At 44.4% G+C, this 14,269-nt stretch overlaps 1 protein-coding gene across 5 annotated transcripts in view; it reads left to right on the top strand.

Annotated features, from left to right (window-relative positions):
• Nucleotides 1-225: 225 nt before the first annotated feature.
• LOC139552686 (phosphatidylinositol-binding clathrin assembly protein-like) overlaps nt 226-14,269 on the top strand; it is a 31,973-nt gene continuing 17,929 nt past the window's right edge. For 3 of the 5 annotated variants that reach the window (XM_071364664.1, XM_071364665.1, XM_071364666.1), the window contains exons 1-12: nt 716-976; nt 2,549-2,691; nt 3,881-3,956; nt 4,164-4,266; nt 4,596-4,689; nt 4,797-4,908; nt 5,123-5,229; nt 6,197-6,238; nt 8,054-8,139; nt 8,527-8,620; nt 8,882-9,015; nt 9,239-9,339. In XM_071364664.1, the coding sequence (XP_071220765.1) occupies nt 847-976; nt 2,549-2,691; nt 3,881-3,956; nt 4,164-4,266; nt 4,596-4,689; nt 4,797-4,908; nt 5,123-5,229; nt 6,197-6,238; nt 8,054-8,139; nt 8,527-8,620; nt 8,882-9,015; nt 9,239-9,339 (1,222 nt within the window). In that variant the 5' untranslated portion in view covers nt 716-846. Of the gene's footprint in view, nt 977-2,548; nt 2,692-3,880; nt 3,957-4,163; nt 4,267-4,595; nt 4,690-4,796; nt 4,909-5,122; nt 5,230-6,196; nt 6,239-8,053; nt 8,140-8,526; nt 8,621-8,881; nt 9,016-9,238; nt 9,340-14,269 lie in introns of all 5 variants that reach the window. The other 2 variants (XM_071364669.1, XM_071364667.1) reach the window with 2 other exon arrangements.

Below are 14,269 nucleotides of genomic sequence, written 5' to 3' on the forward strand. Positions count from 1 at the left end.
TGAATCTGATTGGACAACATGCCTACTGCAGGCCTAATCGGTTTGAGTTTTAGACAGATTCCATCCACTTCAAATCATGAACCAGCTTCCTAAAATTAAATTGCAGTGTTCCACTTTAAGATGCCCTCCCCGGACCCTTTCTGTGTTGGCCAATCAACCCCTTTCTAAGTCACCTGATTCATAGGCGATACTGCCATTTTACACATGAAGTTTAACTGAAAAAATGAATAATCAGCTACCTAACAAAAAAACATTTGTAAGATGTAAGAACCATTTGTAAATGCCTTCAGATTAAACCATAGGATATGGAAAAACTCGGTGTCACTGCTACAAGACCTCGACACGAACACAGGGAAGCTCGAGAGAAAATACACTAATCATATGCTATTTTGTAACGTCTTCAAAATCAGTCTAGCAGCAATCATCTAACCAGCGCGAACGTTGTGTGATCACCAACCGAGCATTGGTAGGCTAACTAATCAATGATTGCTGCTGTTCATGTAGTATACTGTACTGGCTGTACACTAACTGGCATCATCACCCTTAGAAAGCTTTTACGGGGATACATTCACGACCATCCGAACGAATCATTATCGGCTGATTTCGGTGTGGTCCGTTTGGGATAAGGTTTTTGGATTTGTATGTGGACCATTGGATTGCCAATAAAATATATGGTTTACTGACTGTAGCCGTCTATTTTATTTGGCTGCCGTATGAATTCTGCCATCGGATTCGCGTCAGTGTACGTTTTTTGTTTTCAGACGGGCAATCTGTTTAGAGGGCACGCTCCCAATCACCACTAAAGACATTTTGATTTCTAATTCCCCGATTACTTGCTTTTGGAACATGTCTGGACAGTCTATCACGGATCGGATCGCTGCGGCTCAGCACAGCATGACAGGATCCGCTATAAGCAAAGCCGTCTGCAAGGCCACGACGCATGAAGTCAGCGGACCCAAGAAGAAACACCTTGACTGTAGGTTAAGTAAACCACCAGTGTCCCGCCGTTGCTACATATTTCGCAACAAAAGCATTGGTAACATTGAATAATCAAAAAGACCTGTATGTTCATCATGTTTGATTGGCCATTGGTGTATTTTTAATAGCACGGTTTTCGACATTCTATGGTAATAGGCTATGAATAATTGCGCATCATAGCCTTCAACAGCTCATGTAGTCAATCATTACAGTGTCATCATCCTACAGTAGGCTATCGTATTGTAGCCTAAACATAATGAGACAAATAGGTTATTACTCAGTGTCATACATGTAAATGCACACATTGTGATCATACATAGCCTATTACCTTATTCATCATTGTATGAAATAATAATGCAATCAATTCCCCTTTTATTAGGACCGGCTATGTAGGCTAACATTTTCTGGCAGTTTAGGTTTAGAGGCATAATTTGAGTTCATCTACCTATTATTTCCTCTTTTTCCTACTGAGTTTTAGACTAAAATAAGTCTAACTTATGACTAATAACTTATTAACAATGGTATTATTCAGATATTATTGCTGCCTTAAAGGTACAGTATATTGTGCTGTATGTAGCCTTTGAGGTTTCTCAGCTACTTTAGTTTTGTGGTGAGCTGGTGTCCATGGGTCATTCATATTAGTGCAATGACAACAGTATCATAGACAACCTTGATCTCAACATTTCTGTTGATCTGTGTGTGGTGTGGAACTGGAGTGTGTATTGGATATTAACTATTTTCTCCACATTTAACTGCTGATGATTCGGTTAGGTGGCTTTCTACCCAAATAATTACTGTGTCCAGTCAATCAATTAAGCTCAATCAGTCCTGTCCTGTTTCAACCCATAGACCCAGAGGGTTATTGGTTCAATTAACAAATCTTGTGTTGCCGGTCTGGTTATTTTCTGGGAAGGAATTTTTCATTGTAGAATTCTCTATTTACCCAATCTTTATTGAAACTAATCAATTGTGCAAATTTGAGTCATGTTAGAGTCATTTTGTGTGCAATTACATAAGCTATAATAATAAAAATAGTAATTTCTGAGTGGAATCGAAGACTTCAAATGGGACTTCAATGTGGTAGCCTACAGCAAATGTAGTTATTAAAAGAGTCTGTACTGCTATGGGTTATCCTGATTCCTCACGTAGTTCAAATTTCTTTGAGGAAAGTGGAAAAATCCTGTGGGTAAGAATATAGGAAATGTACTTTTATATTCTCTTGTACGGTTTAGCATAAGCTTAAACTCCTGGGAGGGAAATCCCTCCTACAGTCAAATGTCTAGAAGGAATACATAATTATATTTGAGTTATTTTGATCACCGTCTGCTTTACAATCAGATTTCCAGTTTGAAATGTTAATTGCTGGTTAGTCACTGTAATTAAGGCATAATAAGTGATAGTTAATTCACTAATAACAGGATCTTTTTCAAGGGTGGGAGGTGCCAACCAGAGATCCAACTGCTGTTAGGAATGTTCAGCATGAGTTGATCAACCTGTAAAGTAGACTATATGTAAAGCACAGAAAGCACTATCCAATGTTTAATTGTCCACATGCCGTGTTTTTTGGCAGACCTGATCCACTGCACCAACGAGCTGAACGTGAGTGTCCCCCACCTGGCTGACACGTTGTTTGAGAGGACGGCCAACAACAGCTGGGTGGTGGTGTTCAAATCCCTCATCACCACGCACCACCTCATGATGTACGGCAACGAGGTGCGTAACAAACATACACGCACACACACAGTTTTAACCTAACCATAACCCTAACCTTAACACTAAGCCTAACCCTAAAACTAGACCTAACCCTAACTAAATAAAATAAAAACTCCTAACCATAACCCCTAAGCCTAAAATAGCATTTTTCCTTGTGGGGACTGGCAAAATGTCCGATTTTTTTTCCCTTGTCGGGACCGGCAAAATGTCCCCACTTGTCCGATTTTTCCTTGTCGGGACCGGCAAAATGTCCCCACTTGTCCGATTTTTCCTTGTCGGGACCGGCAAAATGTCCCCTCTTGTCCGATTTTTCCTTGTCGGGACCGGCAAAATGTCCCCACTTGTCCGATTTTTCCTTGTCGGGACCGGCAAAATGTCCCCTCTTGTCCGATTTTTCCTTGTCGGGACCGGCAAAATGTCCCCACTTGTCCGATTTTTCCTTGTCGGGACCGGCAAAATGTCCCCACTTGTCCGATTTTTCCTTGTCGGGACCGGCAAAATGTCCCCTCTTGTCCGATTTTTCCTTGTCGGGACCGGCAAAATGTCCCCACTTGTCCGATTTTTCCTTGTCGGGACCGGCAAAATGTCCCCACTTGTCCGATTTTTCCTTGTTTAAAAACAAACACACACACACACTAGTAGCTGGGGTTCAAGGCCCTCATCATCACACCACCTCATGATTTTTTAATTTTACCTTTATTTAACTAGGCAAATCAGTTAAGAACAAATTCTTATTTACAATGACGGCCTACACCGGCCAAACTCGGGTGAAGCTGGGCCAATTGTGCGCCGCCCTATAGGACTCCCAATCACGGTCGGTTGTGATACAGCGGGATTCGAACCAGGGTGTCTGTAGTGACGCCTCTAGCACTGAAATGCAGTGCCTTAGACCGCTGCGCCACTTGGGAGCCCAATGATGTACGGCAATGACTGGCTTCACTGTAGCTCAATTGTTACTGGTAGAGCATGACACTTGTAACGCCAGAATAGTGGGTTCAATTCCTGGGACCACCTGTATGTGAAATGTATGCACGCATGACTGTAAGTCACTTTGGTTAAAAGTGTCTGCTAAATGGCATATAATGTATTATTATATTATGCACTGTTCAAGTCCTCTGGAATTCAAACATTTGATTGAATCTTTATTCTTACTGGTTTTGATCCCACTCTCTCTGTATTTTATCACCAGCGATTAATCCAGTACCTGGCGTCCAGAAACACACTTTTTAACCTGAGCAACTTCTTGGATAAGGGGGCATTACAAGGTACTGTAGGGAATTTTTCAGCGCCATTTCACACCAGAGACAAACTGAAGTCACAGGCATAAAAAACATTATAATCGTGCAATGCATGAACAACAGTGTGCAGTACAACAATTCAAACTGTCACTCTGAATGCGCTGCAGAGGTGTGGCTCTGTAAGCTGCCAGGCCAGCACTCTAAATATGAATGTAAGTGCTCCCTCTCTGCCAGGTTATGACATGTCAACGTTCATCAGACGCTACAGCAGGTATCTGAATGAGAAGGCCCTGTCCTACAGACTGGTGGCTGTGGACTTCACCAAGATGAAGAGAGGGTAAGATGTCCTGTAGTGGCTAGTGTGGAAAACCTCCACATTGTCACCCTGGGATACATAGTTTACCTCAGTGGCCAGGCCCACCTCAAGAGGGAGAAACAGTGACTTTGTCATAGAAACAGTGGCAAAAATTGGGGACAAGCCTTTAAATAGATTCAAGGTAATCCAGCTAAACAAGTCATTTATTTCAGCAACCTCTTTGGATAATGTGTGGATTATATTAAGTATCAACATGATTGACAGGGAGTTGTTTGATTCATTCTGTATGAACATGTTAGTCAGTCATCACTTGTCCTGTTAAAGTGGCGCTGCGTGTCTCTTGCTGACAGGGTTGATGGTATGATGCGCACCATGACCGTTGACAAGCTGATCAAGACTCTACCTATCATTCAGAATCAGCTGGATGCTCTGCTGGACTTTCAGGTAGGCTGCATGGTTGGGGTGTTGAGCGGTCCATAATATGGGCTACAGGATGACAGTGAGCTAGCTGTCAGTATGAACTCTCAATGTTTCATTTGTTCTCTTCCCAGGCTAACTCTAATGAATTGACCAATGGCGTCATCAACAACGCCTTCTTGCTGCTCTTTAAAGACTCCATCCGCCTCTTTGCTGCCTACAATGAAGGAGTTATCAACATGCTGGGTAAGTACACTATCTGTTAGTTAGAGGAGAACTCGGATGTTACTAGGATGTTACTAGGATGTCACTATGGTGTTACTATGGTGTCACTAGGATGTTCCTAGCATGTCACTAGGATGTTTGTAAATGTATCTAGAAAATAACTAGCTAAAATCCTTTGTCCCTTTTTGTTTTGTTCTTTGCTTAGTTAACATATCCTCTTTTTTTGATCCTAAAGAGAAATATTTTGACATGAAGAAGAACCAATGCAAAGACGCCCTGGAGATCTATAAGACGTTTCTGAACAGAATGACCAAGCTGTCAGAGTTTCTCAAAGTTGCAGAGGTAATGTTTCCCTGTTTCGCTTGTGTTGAGGAAAGGAAGGTTTCAGATGGATCCAGCAGGAAGGTAGGGCTCTTCTCCCAGACCTCTGCTCCTCTCCGTCTCTCTCTCTTTCTCTCTGTCCCTCTGTTGCCGTGTGGTGGAGGCTCATGCTGAGGTCATGAATGCAGAGGTTAGCCTATTAGTGGGCATAGAAATCTCACAGTGAAGGCCCCTCCATGTGCTGCCTGTTCTGATGCCTGCGTTGCATGTCTAAGCAAGAGGTTTCTTCTTACTCTTTCCTTCCCTTTCTCTCTTTTGCAATGATGAATGTCTGCTGTTATCCAAGTAAAGTACTACTTGCAATTCAGAAGGCCGAATTGCGAAGATAATTAGTATCTCTCTGTAGTTTTATAGTTTCTCCTGCATTCTTTTATTAAAAGGCGTTCTTGCTGTCTTTACTGATTTGGTTACTATTTGGAGGAAGGTTTGGGGTGATGGGGGTGGGGTTCTATCCAAATACGGGCTAACGTTGACTTTAAGGGCCCATTCATTTAGTCGTCTAACAATGTGTTTGTCATTTGTGCCCCTGCCTTTTTCGTTCAAAGTCAACATTAGTTGTGTGTTTCTTTTGGATGTTTCTCACCTTGCAGTCACATGAGTATTACAGCCCAATGTACCCGGCCCACCTGTCAGTGGCATTTCAGTGTGTAAACATTCATTTCAAACCAGTCTTCAGATCCTGTGTGTGTGTACTGTATGTACGTGTGGGCATGCCAATTCCCCTGTTGTCTTTTTATTGTTTTGTTTGTAGTCAGTGCATGGAGTAATGGATCCTTTGGTTTGATTCTTCTTTTTCCCTCCTCCACACACCTACCCCCCCTTTATTCCGTGGTTGTTTGTTTATTTGTTTGTTTGTTTATTTGTTTGTTTGTTTATTATGTTTGGTTTTTGCCCTCCACCTCCCCTTCCCTCCTTTTTTGTGACACAGCAAGTTGGAATTGATCAGGGTGACATCCCCGATCTCACACAGGTCAGTGGTACATTTCATCTCAATATCTCTCATGTGGCTCCATTGTAAACGCTCTCATTCCCTACTCACCCTACAGACTTCCACAAGCCCTTCCTCTCATTCTGATGCACCCCCCTCTCTCTGAGCTCTGGGGTACAGAGGGGGCTACTTTCAAAATGGGTTCCAAATATGTGACCCTTTCTAATTTTGAAGATTGTGCAAAACATACGTTTTAGTGATATAGCAGACGCTCTTATCCAGAGTGACTTACAGTTAGTGCATTCATCTTCAGATAGCTAGTTGGGACTACAACATATCACAGGCATAGAAAGTACATTTTACCTCAATAAAGTAGCTGTCAGTAGAGCCAGAGCTACAAAGGGTCAAGTGCTGGTGATTTTCTTGTTGTTGTTGCTTTACCTTGATTTTAGTATTTTTTTCTAGTTGAATCACAGAATCACAAAATACATTTAGTTTGATTTTGAAATGACACTGAAAAGTCAGGCAAATTCAGCCTCTGTCCTAGCAGATATGGGCCTATGGTGTTTGCCCATATAAGCCTTTTGTACATCCCTTCATGATTTCTCATACAGTTTAACTTTGTGTTGCCTCAAAATGAACACTATTGTACCTATTTTTCCTGAAAAGATATCCCATCGAAATAGCTGTGGGGAGAGCAGCGAATGGTTTCTACCAAATTGGTTTATGCAAATATTTCTTGAAAAGTGTCCGTAATGCCGTCCTAAGCAGTGCATAACAGCTGATGTGACGCTACAAACACTTGTTGAAGCTTTCTTCAATGACACTCATGGTGTTTCCCTCCACATTGGGAAAAATAATCATGAACAAATGTTTCTGTCAACTGTTATGTCATGTTTGCAGTGCTTATGAAGACCTTATGTATCCCTGTTCAACTAAATAGTAACCCATGTCTTTACTGAACTGTAGATGGTTTTTTCTTTACTTTAAACTTTTAGAATATTCTAGCATTCTCTGAAGAAGGATATCCAGAATTCTAATTATTCATGTTTCCCCCAAATAATTCTACAAGTTGCTGCATGAGTTAAGATTGTGTTCTGTAATGAAAAGCAAGCCTCTGGTTGAAACATGGGTATGACATGTGCAAAATTAATTTGCTCATCCTTGGTTTATTAAACCATCTTTTTTTATATCTTTATAAAATATGCTATTATTTTGCCAAATGTGTTTACCTGATTTTCATCAGATATTTGGCTTTTCTGTCAGTTAACTCGTTTGGCTCCCAAACCCTTTTTGAATTGGACACTAAGCTAATGACAAAATTGTAGCATCCACTAATATTATGTCTCCTCTAACCTGTAAAATACAATTTATTAAATGAATATTCATGAATGAATAGTGATACTCAAATTAGCATATAAAACGGAATCCATTGGTTAACTGGCCATTAATGGACTGTGATGTGTGTGGGGGCATAGATGCATGGGCTAAGCTCTTTTCTGTATTCTGAACCCCTCAAGCCCATACACTGTAATGACCTCCCAGGCCTGTCTACTTGATTGCATGAGAGAGATGACTGATCTGTGCATGTCTGGCGTGAAGCCAAACCTAATTATACCAGATCTATTGATATGTAAAAATAGCTGCAAATATGGAGACTATGCTGAACAATGTGTTATTTGGCTCGTTGTGCGTGTCTGTGTGCTTGTGCGTGCAAAAATGTGTGCGCACCGCACCTGTGTGTCTGACAGCACGCTTTTGGGTGTGTGTGTTTCCCCAATCTTTCTACACAATGCTGTTCTCCCTTGGTAAAGTATTGTTACTTCACCCCCCCCCCCCCCCCCCTTTCTCCATCAGGCCCCTAGTAGCCTCCTGGAAGCTCTGGAGCAGCATCTGGCCTCTCTGGAGGGGAGGAGAACCAAGGAGCTCTCCACAGACACCAGGTAACACTGAGTCTGAAGGAGGCATTTACACTGAAGCTGGCATGTCAACATATTTATCAGTCACTGAAGCTGGCACGTCAACATATTTATCAGTCACTGAAGCTGGCACGTCAACATATTTATCAGTCACTGAAGCTGGCACGTCAACATATTTATCAGTCACTGAAGCTGGCACGTCAACATATTTATCAGTCACTGAAGCTGGCACGTCAACATATTTATCAGTCACTGCTCCACCATTAGTTAGTATGTCATGTCTTGAAAATAAAGGCACACAGTCAGACACATTATTAGTGTTTTTCTGATCCCTGTGGTTAGTCCCAGAGTGCTATGTGTGACAGTTAGTGTGCGTGGTGGTCCCTGACAAGCGCTGTGTGGTCTTTCTAGAGCCAGCACCTTAACCAGTGCTGTATCGTCACTGTCCAGTACTGGAATCTCCCTCAGCCTCATGGAACAGAAGGAGGACCCGAACAGCCTCCAGGTCAGACAGGGTCACTGCTACCACTGTAGAACAACTTTCTTGAATAGCCCATTACAATGTAAATGTATTACTGTATGAATACTTATATAAATGAGAATAAATTATAACGCTTATAATTTACATATTATAAACACTTGTTATACATTGTTCTTTCACATAATGTACTCGTATATAGACTAATTAGGAAACACATGTAAAACCCAGCCCTGTTGTACTTTCTTTTGTCTCATGTGGATTCACTCCTGTGTGTCTGTCCCACAGGATGAGGGAGCCAAGGTGATTGACATGCAGATGCCCACCATCTCTCCCGGTGCCCAGTCAGTGGGCAGTGCCAACAGCAGCAGTGGGGTCACAGAACTCTTCTCCAACTCATCTGTTCTATCCGGTACAAATAAGTAAGCTGTCTGATAATTGTCGTGTTTAAGACATATGGGTATGTTTCATTCAGTTTGTTTGCTCTGTATAACTACACTATTATCTTATTAAAAATGGGAGCTAGCTAAATCACTTTATAGTATATTAGTTGGGTTATTAGTGAATAGGAACCCCCCCTCCGAAGGGGTCTGCTCTGCTATCTTTTTTATCTCTGCTGTCTGACTCTCTCCTCTGTCTCCCCAGCGTGCCAAACCTCACCAGCGACCTATTCAACGTCCAGCCCGCCTACAACCCAACCATCCAGACAACACACACTATACCGTCTAACAGCAACGCCTGGGGAGGTGAGGCTCACAGACTACACATCCATACAGTACAAACACACACTGTACCGTCTAACAGCAACGCCTGGGGAGGTGAGGCTCACAGACTACACATCCATACAGTACAAACACACACTGTACCGTCTAACAGCAACGCCTGGGGAGGTGAGGCTCACAGACTACACATCCATACAGTACAAACACACACTGTATAATCCTGAAGTCTTCCACACATTATTTCAAGCTAACCAAGTCAAGCTCATTTTAACAGCTTGTGAATTGTATAATCCTGAATTGATGTTAATTGAGTTGAAGTGGAATTGAACCCAACCTTTGATAGAAGAAGTGAAATGTCCAGTTGTGTCCCTAATGCAGTTTCCTCCGCTCTATGATAACTATCCCTGCTGGGTCCCTCTCTCTCTCTATGATAATTATCCCTGCTGGGTCCCTCTCTCTCTCTATGATAACTATCCCTGCTGGGTCCCTCTCTCTCTCTATGATAACTATCCCTGCTGGGTCCCTCTCTCTCTCTATGATAACTATCCCTGCTGGGTCCCTCTCTCTCTATGATAACTATCCCTGCTGGGTCCCTCTCTCTCTCTATGATAACTATCCCTGCTGGGTCCCTCTCTCTCTCTATGATAACTATCCCTGCTGGGTCCCTCTCTCTCTATGATAACTATCCCTGCTGGGTCCCTCTCTCTCTCTATGATAACTATCCCTGCTGGGTCCCTCTCTCTCTATGATAACTATCCCTGCTGGGTCCCTCTCTCTCTATGATAACTATCCCTGCTGGGTCCCTCTCTCTCTCTATGATAACTATCCCTGCTGGGTCCCTCTCTCTCTCTATGATAATTATCCCTGCTGGGTCCCTCTCTCTCTCTATGATAACTATCCCTGCTGGGTCCCTCTCTCTCTCTATGATAACTATCCCTGCTGGGTCCCTCTCTCTCTATGATAACTATCCCTGCTGGGTCCCTCTCTCTCTCTATGATAACTATCCCTGCTGGGTCCCTCTCTCTCTCTATGATAACTATCCCTGCTGGGTCCCTCTCTCTCTATGATAACTATCCCTGCTGGGTCCCTCTCTCTCTCTATGATAACTATACCTGCTGGGTCCCTCTCTCTCTCTATGATAACTATCCCTGCTGGGTCCCTCTCTCTCTCTATGATAACTATCCCTGCTGGGTCCCTCGCTCTCTATGATAACTATCTCTGCTGGGTCCCTCTCTCTCTCTATGATAACTATCCCTGGTGGGTCCCTCTCTCTCTCTATGATAACTATCCCTGCTGGGTCCCTCTCTCTCTATGATAACTATCCCTGCTGGGTCCCTCTCTCTCTCTATGATAACTATCCCTGGTGGGTCCCTCTCTCCCTCTATGATAACTATCCCTGCTGGGTCCCTCTCTCTCTATGATAACTATCCCTGCTGGGTCCCTCTCTCTCTATGATAACTATCCCTGCTGGGTCCCTCTCTCTCTCTATGATAACTATCCCTGCTGGGTCCCTCTCTCTCTCTATGATAACTATCCCTGCTGGGTCCCTCTCTCTCTCTATGATAACTATCCCTGCTGGGTCCCTCTCTCTCTCTATGATAACTATCTCTGCTGGGTCCCTCTCTCTCTCTATGATAACTATCCCTGCTGGGTCCCCCTCTCTCTCTATGATAACTATCCCTGCTGGGTCCCTCTCTCTCTCTATGATAACTATCCCTGCTGGGTCCCTCTCTCTCTATGATAACTATCCCTGCTGGGTCCCTCTCTCTCTCTATGATAACTATCCCTGCTGGGTCCCTCTCTCTCTCTATGATAACTATCTCTGCTGGGTCCCTCTCTCTCTATGATAACTATCTCTGCTGGGTCCCTCTCTCTCTATGATAACTATCCCTGCTGGTCCCTCTCTCTCTATGATAACTATCCCTGCTGGGTCCCTCTCTCTCTCTATGATAACTATCCCTGCTGGGTCCCTCTCTCTCTCTATGATAACTATCTCTGCTGGGTCCCTCTCTCTCTATGATAACTATCCCTGCTGGGTCCCTCTCTCTCTCTATGATAACTATCCCTGCTGGGTCCCTCTCTCTCTCTATGATAACTATCCCTGCTGGGTCCCTCTATCTCTATGATAACTATCCCTGCTGGGTCCCTCTCTCTCTCTATGATAACTATCCCTGCTGGGTCCCTCTCTCTCTCTATGATAACTATCCCTGCTGGGTCCCTCTCTCTCTCTATGATAACTATCCCTGCCGGGGCTCTCTCTCTATGATAACTATCCCTGCTGGGTCTCTCTCTCTATGATAACTATCCCTGCTGGGTCCCTCTCTCTCTCTATGATAACTATCCCTGCTGGGTCCCTCTCTCTCTATGATAACTATCCCTGCTGGGTCCCTCTCTCTCTATGATAACTATCCCTGCTGGGTCCCTCTCTCTCTATGATAACTATCCCTGCTGGGTCCCTCTCTCTCTATGATAACTATCCCTGCTGGGTCCCTCTCTCTCTATGATAACTATCCCTGCTGGGTCCCTCTCTCTCTATGATAACTATCCCTGCTGGGTCCCTCTCTCTCTATGATAACTATCCCTGCTGGGTCCCTCTCTCTCTATGATAACTATCCCTGCTGGTCCCTCTTTCTCTATGATAACTATCCCTGCTGGGTCCCTCTCTCTCTATGATAACTATCTCTGCTGGGTCCCTCTCTCTCTCTATGATAACTATCCCCGATGGGTCCCTCTCTCTCTCTATGATAACTATCCCTGCTGGGTCCCTCTCTCTCTATGATAACTATCCCTGCTGGGTCCCTCTCTCTCTCTATGATAACTATCCCTGCTGGGTCCCTCTCTCTCTATGATAACTATCCCTGCTGGGTCCCTCTCTCTCTATGATAACTATCTCTGCTGGGTCCCTCTCTCTCTCTATGATAACTATCCCTGTTGGGTCTCTCTCACTCTCTATGATAACTATCCCTGCTGGGTCCCTCTCTCTCTCTATGATAACTATCCCTGCTGGGTCCCTCTCTCTCTATGATAACTATCCCTGCTGGGTCCCTCTCTCTCTCTATGATAACTATCCCTGCTGGGTCCCTCTCTCTCTCTATGATAACTATCCCTGCTGGGTCCCTCTCTCTCTATGATAACTATCCCTGCTGGGTCCCTCTCTCTCTCTATGATAACTATACCTGCTGGGTCCCTCTCTCTCTCTATGATAACTATCCCTGCTGGGTCCCTCTCTCTCTCTATGATAACTATCCCTGCTGGGTCCCTCGCTCTCTATGATAACTATCTCTGCTGGGTCCCTCTCTCTCTCTATGATAACTATCCCTGGTGGGTCCCTCTCTCTCTCTATGATAACTATCCCTGCTGGGTCCCTCTCTCTCTATGATAACTATCCCTGCTGGGTCCCTCTCTCTCTCTATGATAACTATCCCTGGTGGGTCCCTCTCTCCCTCTATGATAACTATCCCTGCTGGGTCCCTCTCTCTCTATGATAACTATCCCTGCTGGGTCCCTCTCTCTCTATGATAACTATCCCTGCTGGGTCCCTCTCTCTCTCTATGATAACTATCCCTGCTGGGTCCCTCTCTCTCTCTATGATAACTATCCCTGCTGGGTCCCTCTCTCTCTCTATGATAACTATCCCTGCTGGGTCCCTCTCTCTCTCTATGATAACTATCTCTGCTGGGTCCCTCTCTCTCTCTATGATAACTATCCCTGCTGGGTCCCCCTCTCTCTCTATGATAACTATCCCTGCTGGGTCCCTCTCTCTCTCTATGATAACTATCCCTGCTGGGTCCCTCTCTCTCTATGATAACTATCCCTGCTGGGTCCCTCTCTCTCTCTATGATAACTATCCCTGCTGGGTCCCTCTCTCTCTCTATGATAACTATCTCTGCTGGGTCCCTCTCTCTCTATGATAACTATCTCTGCTGGGTCCCTCTCTCTCTATGATAACTATCCCTGCTGGTCCCTCTCTCTCTATGATAACTATCCCTGCTGGGTCCCTCTCTCTCTCTATGATAACTATCCCTGCTGGGTCCCTCTCTCTCTCTATGATAACTATCTCTGCTGGGTCCCTCTCTCTCTATGATAACTATCCCTGCTGGGTCCCTCTCTCTCTCTATGATAACTATCCCTGCTGGGTCCCTCTCTCTCTCTATGATAACTATCCCTGCTGGGTCCCTCTATCTCTATGATAACTATCCCTGCTGGGTCCCTCTCTCTCTCTATGATAACTATCCCTGCTGGGTCCCTCTCTCTCTCTATGATAACTATCCCTGCTGGGTCCCTCTCTCTCTCTATGATAACTATCCCTGCCGGGGCTCTCTCTCTATGATAACTATCCCTGCTGGGTCTCTCTCTCTATGATAACTATCCCTGCTGGGTCCCTCTCTCTCTCTATGATAACTATCCCTGCTGGGTCCCTCTCTCTCTATGATAACTATCCCTGCTGGGTCCCTCTCTCTCTATGATAACTATCCCTGCTGGGTCCCTCTCTCTCTATGATAACTATCCCTGCTGGGTCCCCCTCTCTCTCTATGATAACTATCCCTGCTGGGTCCCTCTCTCTCTATGATAACTATCCCTGCTGGGTCCCTCTCTCTCTATGATAACTATCCCTGCTGGGTCCCTCTCTCTCTATGATAACTATCCCTGCTGGTCCCTCTTTCTCTATGATAACTATCCCTGCTGGGTCCCTCTCTCTCTATGATAACTATCTCTGCTGGGTCCCTCTCTCTCTCTATGATAACTATCCCCGATGGGTCCCTCTCTCTCTCTATGATAACTATCCCTGCTGGGTCCCTCTCTCTCTATGATAACTATCCCTGCTGGGTCCCTCTCTCTCTCTATGATAACTATCCCTGCTGGGTCCCTCTCTCTCTATGATAACTATCCCTGCTGGGTCCCTCTCTCTCTATGATAACTATCTCTGCTGGGTCCCTCTCTCTCTCTATGATAA

The sequence above is a fragment of the Salvelinus alpinus genome, chromosome 24 (assembly GCF_045679555.1).
Source record: "Salvelinus alpinus chromosome 24, SLU_Salpinus.1, whole genome shotgun sequence".
NCBI lineage: Eukaryota > Metazoa > Chordata > Actinopteri > Salmoniformes > Salmonidae > Salvelinus > Salvelinus alpinus.